Below are 8594 nucleotides of genomic sequence, written 5' to 3'. Positions count from 1 at the left end.
TGAATTTGACCATCTACGTCCTCTCTGTAGTGGGAAATAAGCAAGGCAACAGCTCCTGCATCCATTGAATATGTCCATAAACATATTTTTTTCACAATAATGACACAAAGTGAAAAGGTAGCAACACACATAAAGGAAGCTTGATTGAGGTGTTTTTGTTTTTGTTTTTTTTTTGTCTTTTTGTCTTTTTTGTTGTTGTTGTTGCTATTTCTTGTTTTTTTTTTTTTTTTGTTTTTTTTTTGTCTTTTGTCTTTTTTGTTGTTGTTGTTGTTGCTATTTCTTGGGCCGCTCCCGCGGCATATGGAGGTTCCCAGGCTAGGGGTTGAATCGGAGCCGTAGCCACCGGCCTACACCAGAGCCACAGCAACTCGGGATCCGAGCCGCGTCTGCAACCTACACCACAGCTCACGGCAACGCTGGATCGGTAACCCACTGAGCAAGGGCAGGGACCGAACCCGCAACCTCATGGTTCCTAGTCGGATTCGTTAACCACTGCGCCACGACGGGAACTCCCGGGTTTTTTTTAATTATTGTTGATTTACAATGTTGTGCCAACTTCTGCTGTACAGATTAAGTTTTTTCCTTTTTGACCACCCCTTGGCATAAGGCGTTCTCCAGCCAGGGATCAGATCCAAGCCATAGTAGCAACCTGTGGCAAGGCTGGATCCTTAACCTCCTATGCTAGGCTAGGATCCAACCTGCTTCCCAGGCTCAAGAGACACCTAAATCTCCTTGCTCCACAGCGGGAACTTCCAGATTATTTTAATTTACACCAGAGCCCGTAAGAAAGGTAGTGAAATTTTGGTTTACATGCAAATTGTTTCTGACCAAGAGTTACCAATTCCTATCCACTTTCAAGAAGTTATTTGGAAAAACAAACTGACGCGCCTACTCTTATACAGCTGCAGGCATGGGATTCCCATCCGCGAAGCTCGAGAAACCCGAGCGCAAAGGTCCTAGCGCGCGCTAAACCCACCAGAACCAGGGCAGCTTGCGCAGAACCCACATTAACCGACTCCCACCTACCCAGCGCCTAGCCGCCCCCTTTCTCTCTACCCTCCCAACCCCCCTTTCCTACCCTCTCCTTCCCAGTCCCTCCCCTTTCCCTTTCCTCCCTCCCTCCCTGCAGGACCCCCGCCCCCCGATTTCCCGGCTTCTTCCCGGACCCAGTCATCCAGCCAGCTAGCTCGAAAGCGCCTCCCGCTCGCTAGCCCCACCCCTAACATCCAGCCCAGTCTAACAGCTTCCTCTTCCCAGCTCCGAAATGCTGTGTTCAAATCCCTCCCCGGATGAACCGGAAGTACGTCATGCACTGGCGCCTGGGCGCTCGTTTGGCGCGCGCGCCGTAAGCTTTGGGGCTCAATTAGCGTCTTGGGTTTTCTCTTATTTCTCCTTGCTTTTTGACTTTCTCCGGACGCCGGTGTCTCAGATTTTCGAGATGCCGTCTTCATTGCTGGGGTCGACGATGCCGGCCTCAACGTCGGCCTCAGCCCTGCAGGAAGCTTTGGAAAATGCCGGGCGGCTCATCGACCGTCAATTGCAAGAAGACCGCATGTACCCGGACCTTTCTGAGCTTCTCATGGTGCCTGCCCCAAGTGAGTGATCGATGCCCATATGGTGACTTGTTTCTCGGCCTAAAAGATTCTCGCCTGCCTCTCTAAGTAGGTCCTTATCCCCGAGGTGAATCGGCGAAGACATTCAGAGATTTGGCACGCTGTTTACTGCATTTTTGGAGGGCGGAGAAGAGCCCATTTTCAGTTTTTTGCTCACTTTCTTCCTGTAGGTACTTAAGAGGATAGGAGTGAAGAGCATGCCCCCATTTGGAGCAGAAAGAGGTGGTCTCTAACCTTAATGAGCCTCTCATTGCCTTCAGGTGTTTATCATTAAGACTACATGAGGAGGATCACCTGATCTGAGTCTTAATTAATTAATTCCTCCTATTATTATTAGAGTAGAACTGAAGAACAGGAAGTTAATTTGGAAATTTACTGTGTTCGCTTAAAGATATGCTTTGTTCTGTGTGGAGTTAGTATAATGTGAAGTGCTGGAAGGTGTTAAAAAGAACTACCAGCGGGATAATGGAAGCGATAGGGCAGACCAGCAGTGATGATGGATGAGCAGGGTTGGCACATTTTGTACCAACAAAAAGGAGATGTCTGTAAAATACTTTGATTAGCGATTTTAAGTTAAGGCCAGGGCATATGGAACTATATAAGTTGCTAAGGAAAAAGTCACCACTTTGTGACCTGGAAATTGGAGTAGAGAAGAGTAAGCTGAAGATTTTTGGTAAGCAAGAACCAATATATTCTAACTAGGATGATCTGTGCAGTGTAAACCTAGAAGGCACCACTGAGGATTTATAAAAATTCACTAATTGAGTAGACTTATAATCAGAAAAAAGAAACAAAGCAGATAGTGTTTCTTCCCGACAGCTACTTACCCTAGGCTTGTCTGGTAAGAACTGAGTAACCTATTAGCAACTCTCATCTTGAACAGCACTACTCCTTTTGATTGCCCTACGTCTCAAAGCAAGATGTAAAAAGAGTCCATACACTGTGGTCCTCTCATCATATCTGACCCCAGTCCTGCCTATCCTCTCCACCTTTACACACCCCTGCCTCTTCAACCGAATCTCCTTTCTATTCGGAGAGTATTCTCATCCTCTTTTCCAGTCATACTGAATTTAACATGCTTTCCGTAAGAAACCGCCTCTTCAGGATTTTCTTTTACATGTACCGTTCCATCATTTCTAGAATGTTCTTTGCCTGACAATTCTTCCAGACTGCAACATCACTTTCTCAAGTATGTGGGTTCAGCTGAAGTATCAGCCTGTTCCACCCAAAGAAGCACACTTTGTGAGAAATAATGGAAAGGAGCCTGAACTATTGGAACCAGTCTTTATGAATTCATGGCATGATAAGTAAAGAAAATATAAGACCTGGACCGTTTAAGGAAGGGGAAACAAGTCACTTTCTCTGTAAAGTCTTTCTTCACCGTTTATATCCTCAACAGTTATTAATTCCATCCTCTGTGTTTCCATTCCTGATGAACATTTGCAGTGTTCTATTAAAATTATATTTCAAGATTAAATGGGGAGTTCCTGTCGTGGCTCAGCGGTAACAAACCCAATTAAGTATCTATGAGGATGTGGATTTGATCCATGGCCTCACTCAGTGGGTTGGGAATCCATTGTTGCCGTGAGTTATGGTATAGGATGCAGACTTGGCTCAGATCCAAAGTTGCTGTGGCTGTGGTGTAGGGTGGCAGCTGTAGCTCCAATTGGACCTACTTACATATGTCACAGGTGCGGCCCTTAAAAAAAAAAAAGGATTGAATGGGATGTCTGATTTGCTTCCGAAAATACATTAGGAAAGGAGTGGATAATGATTGATACAAATGAAACATGGTTGGGCATGTTACCAGAAATTTTTGAAGCTGGGTAATCAATACATAGGCACTGATTGCATTTTTCTCTAGTTGTATATATATTTTTAAATTTTCATGATACATTTTGAAGTTGTTCTATATGTCAGTTTCTCCCAACATCTTTGAATTTTAGGGAGCCTGAAGAGGTGCCTGGGATAAATAGGTCATCAGATTTGAAACACACTGTTCAGGACTAGGAAGGACAGACTGAATAGACCAGCCTGGCCCTGCCCTTAGTGTCTGGCATTGGAGCAACAGAAAAGTTGCCAGTTGAGAACACTTTATAATGCAGTCTGGTCCTTCCCCTTCCAGCCCTTGATAAAATGTTGCTCATACAATGTTGCTCATACGGTATTAGAGACATACCTTATTTTGTTGTGCTTTGCTGTATTGCACTTTATAGATACTGTGTTTTTTACAAATTAAAGGCTTGTGGCAACCTTGCCTTGTCAGATGATGGTTAGCATTTTTTAGCAATAAAGTATTTTTTATTTTTATGTCTTTTTTTATGTAGCTGCCAGCCTTCACCACAGCCATAGGATAGCAATGCCAGATCTGAGCCAAGTCTGTGATCACCACAGTTCATGGCAACACCGGATCTTTAACCCTCTGAGCGAGGCCAGGGATCAAACCTGCATCTTCATGGATACTAGTCGGGTTTTTCACTGCTGAGCCAAAATGGGAACTCCAATAAAGTATTTTATTAAATTAAGGTGTACACATTGTTTTTTTTAGACTTAAGACTTAGACTATAACGTAAACATAACTTACATGCACTGGAAAACCAAAGAATTCATGTAACTCTCCTTATGGAGGTGTTTATTTTATTGCAGTGGTCTAGAACCAAACCCATAATATCTCTCAGCTATGCCTGTATTTGTGTGTTGATGGGGGTGGAATACATAATGGAAAAAGGTATGGATTGTTTTATTCTTTAAATTTTTCTATTTATTTATTTATTTAGTCTTTTCTGTTCTAGGGCTGCACCCGTGGCATATGGAAGTTCCCAGGTTAGGGGTTGAATTGGAGCTGTAGCCGCCAGCACACACCACAGCCACAACAATGAGGGATTCCAGCAGAGTCTGCAACCTACACCACAGCTCACAGCAACACGGGATCCTTAAACCACTGAGCAAGGCTAGGGATCGAACCTGCATCTTCATGGATGCTAGTCAAATTCGTTTAGGAGCCACGACGAGAACTTTTAATTTTTTTTGGTTTGTTTTTTGTCTTTTTAGGGCCGTACCAGTGGCGTATGGAGGTTCCCAGGCCAGGGGTTGAATCAGAGCTACAGCTGCAGGCCTACCCCACAGCCACAGCAATGTGGGATCTGAGCCATGCCTTTGATCTACACCATAGCTCACGGCAACACAGGATCCTTAACCTACTGAATGAGGCCAGAAATCAAATCCACATCCTCAGGGTTCCTAGTCAGGTTTGTTAACCACTGAGCCACGAAGGAAACTCCCTAAATTTATCTAATTTTTAAATGAGAAAGGTAATAGCTGTTCTTTGCGCAATCAATATTTTATTTGTCCACAATTGTTTTATCTGAGGATAACAAAGCAGGGCTTTTTTTTTCTTTCCTTCTTTTTTTATTTTTATTTATTTATTTTTTTGTCTTTTTGCTATTTCTTTTTTTTTTTTTTTTTTGTCTTTTTGTTGTTGCTGTTGTTGTTGTTGTTGCTATTTCTTGGGCCGCTCCCGCGGCATATGGAGGTTCCCAGGCTAGGGGTTGAATCGGAGCTGTAGCCACCGGCCTACACCAGAGCCACAGCAACGCGGGATCCGAGCCGCATCTGCAACCTACACCACAGCTCACAGCAACGCCGGATCCCCAACCCACTGAGCAAGGGCAGGGACCGAACCCGCAACCTCATGGTTCCTAGTCGGATTCGCTAACCACTGCGCCACAACGGGAACTCCCTTTTTGCTATTTCTTTGGGCCACTCCCGCGGCATATGGAGATTCCCAGGCTAGGGGTCGAATTGGAGCTATAGCCGCCAGCCTACGCCAGAGCCACAGCAACGCAGGATCCGAGCTGCATCTGCAACCTACAGCACAGCTCACAGCAACGCCGGATCCCCAACCCACTGAGCAAGGGCAGGGACCAAACCCGCAACCTCATGGTTCCTAGTCGGATTCGTTAACCACTGCGCCACGACGGGAACTCCTCCTTTTTTTAAAGCCACACCTGCGGCATGGGGAAGTTCCCAGGACAGGGCTCAAACCTGTGGTCCAGCAATGACCTGAACCACAGCAGTGACAATGCCACACTAGGCTACCAGGAACTCCACAAAGCAATTTTATAAATTTTTTTTTTCCATTTCATACTAGTAAAATAATAGGAAATACTAAATTACTGAACTAAACATTTCTTATGGAGTCTTTGTGAAAGAGAACCTTCTGTTCAGTGCTGAAACCAATAGTTGCCCCCCATCTTAATACTGGAAATTTCTCAAGTCTCCTTTATGTCGGGTCAGATCTACTTTATTCGCTCTGTACCTTTAGAACCACCAGATGCACTTTTTTTTTTTTTTTTAGATTGCGATACTTCTGTATGACCATTTGATACCCCATACATTGTTATTTTAAATAAATGCTTTTTTTTTCCATTTTATTTTTTGTAGATAATCCTACTGTTTCTGGCATGTCAGATATGGATTATCCTCTACAAGGACCTGGTTTGCTTTCAGTACCCAACCTTCCAGAGATCAGTTCCATCCGAAGAGTTCCTCTCCCACCTGAGCTTGTTGAACAGTTTGGACGTATCCTATTATTTTTTATTTAACACTTTAAAAAATTTTTAAATTGATATTTTTGTTATAATTCTTGTTTTGTGTTTAGTTAGTGTATTGCATGTAAGTTCATATAAGGGATTTATTTAAAATATATTTAAGTATGTGTGTGATTTGCCCTGTGCTTAGAAAATTTCATGTAAATTTGAATGTTAAAAATTGAGTCACATTTGGAGTTCCTGTCATGGCTCAGTAGTTAATGAATTCAACTAGGAACCATGAGGTTGTGGGTTCGATCCCTGGCCTCGCTCAGTGAGTTAAGGATCCGGTGTTGCCGTGAGCTGTGGTGTAGGTTGCAGACGCAGCTCAGATCCTGTGTTGCTGCGTCTCTGGCATAGGCCGCCAGCCTACAGCTCCAACTGGACCCCTAGCCTGGGAATCTCCATATGCCGCAGGTGTGGCCCTAGGAAAGGCAAAAAGACCCCCCCCCCCCAAAAAAAGTTGAGTCACATTTAATTGGGGACCTTGAGGACAATGAATTGTTTACAAGAAACTCTGCCTCAAATATTACTTTACAATTAAGTGCTATACACGGAAGTTTTTACTACCCCACTTCTTCAATTCAAATACCCATGGTTTTTGTTTTTATTGTTTCCTATATATTGATATTTTAAAACTGTTATGTGGTTCTGAAAATGTTTAAAACAAACAAAAACTGCCAGGCACCCCCCCCCCACAAAAAAAGGTTTTGGTATGTTTTTTCACTTACTAGTACCTTATTTTTTCTTTTGTTGTTACAGCAAGTTTTTTTGTTTGTTTGTTTTGTTTTTTGTTTTTTTTTTTTGGTCTTTTGTCTTTGTTGTTGTTGTTGCTATTTCTTGGGCCGCTCCCGCGGCATATGGAGGTTCCCAGGCTAGGGGTCTTATCGGAGCTGTAGCTGCCAGCCTACGCCAGAGCCACAGCAACGCGGGATCCGAGCCGCGTCTGCAACCTACACCACAGCTCACGGCAACGCTGGATCCTCAACCCACTGAGCAAGGCCAGGGACCGAACCCGCAACCTCATGGTTCCTAGTCGGATTCGCTAACCACTGCGCCACGACGGGAACTCCAGCAAGTTTTTTTTTTTTTTAAATGATTTTTATTTTTTCTGTCATAGCTGGTTTACTGTGTTGTCAGCTTCTACTGTACAGCAAGGTGGCCCAGTCATATACCTTCTTTTTCTCACATTACCATGTTCCATCATAAGTGACTAGATATGGTTTCCAGTGCTATATAGCAGTACTTACTAGTATCTTAGAATTGAGGTTTATTTTACTTTATTTTACTTTTTTTGTCTTTTGTCTTTTTAGGGCCGCACTCACGGCATATGGAGGTTCCCAGGCTAGGGGTTGAAAAGGAGATGTAGCTGCCGGCCTATGCCGCAGCCACGGCAACGCAGGATCCTAGCTACATCTGTGACCTACACCATAGCTCACAGCAACGCCAGATCCTTAACCCCCTAAGCGAGGCCAGGGATTGAACCCAAATCCTCATGGATGCTAGTAGGGTTCATTAACCACTGAGCCACGATGGGAGCTCGTGAACTGAAGTTTATAAGCAATTGCATTTCTAAGGATCACAATAAGAATCTGTATCTAAAGTTGTAGGAAACTGAAATACTAATGGCATCTTCATCAACTGAGTAGTTACATAAAAATTTTAAAGTATGTTAATTTAGTGTGAAAAGGTTTCGTATTTATATATAGTGAGATTTAGAAAGAAGTGAAAAATTAAGGAAAATGCTTATTTATCAAATAAATAGAAAAACCAGTAAAATCTGATGGATTTTTTTTCCCTGTAATTTTTACTGTTCATGAGACTTTGTAAAATGGTGCTGTTAAATATATAATAGCCTGGGAACTTCCATGTGCCGCAGATGTGGCCCTAAACAGCTAAAAATGAATAAATAAATATGTAATGCACCTTTCTTATAGTCTACCCTTGCTTAGTTTCTTAATATTCTTTAATCAGGTAATACTATACAAGAGACATTTCCTTTAAAGGAAGTTATTTTTTCACAATTGCTTCATTGTCTTATAATTACGTAAATAATTGTTTGTTTTGCAATTTGTATGAGGCTTGTAGGTTGTCACAGCTGCAGCAATGCCAGATCCTTAACCCACTGCTCTGGGATTGAAATGGCACCTCCACAGAGGCAAGCTGGATGATGAACCCACTGCACCACAGTGGGAATTCCTAATCACTCTTGCTCTTGTATAATTATAAAAGCTGTTTATATAACTCTTATAAACAGTTTCTTAACGTCCAAGTTCAATGGTATAATTCAGAACCAATTTTGTTAAGTTAGTAATTGTAAAAACATTGCATTTGTTCTTCAGAGTACATTTTAAATGGTCAGATAGCATTATTTATATATTTATTTTTCTTT

At 42.7% G+C, this 8594-nt stretch overlaps 1 protein-coding gene across 3 annotated transcripts in view; it reads left to right on the top strand.

The window, feature by feature from the left end:
- Positions 1-1321: 1321 nt before the first annotated feature.
- NUP155 (nucleoporin 155) overlaps positions 1322-8594 on the top strand; it is a 68079-nt gene continuing 60806 nt past the window's right edge. For all 3 annotated transcript variants that reach the window (XR_014831184.1, XR_014831185.1, XM_003133893.5), the window contains exons 1-2: positions 1322-1595; positions 6057-6194. Coding sequence is in view for 1 of the 3 variants with exons in the window: in XM_003133893.5 (XP_003133941.3) it covers positions 1439-1595; positions 6057-6194 (295 nt within the window). In the remaining 2 variants the exon portion in view is untranslated. The remainder of the gene's footprint in view (positions 1596-6056; positions 6195-8594) is intronic.

Source organism: Sus scrofa, chromosome 16 (assembly GCF_054392235.1).
Source record: "Sus scrofa isolate SSC_HxYL_T2T_F1_AM1 chromosome 16, Sscrofa_HxYL_maternal_Yorkshire_Landrace_v2.0, whole genome shotgun sequence".
Lineage (NCBI taxonomy): Eukaryota > Metazoa > Chordata > Mammalia > Artiodactyla > Suidae > Sus > Sus scrofa.
This window is presented reverse-complemented; position numbering and strand designations above follow the sequence as displayed.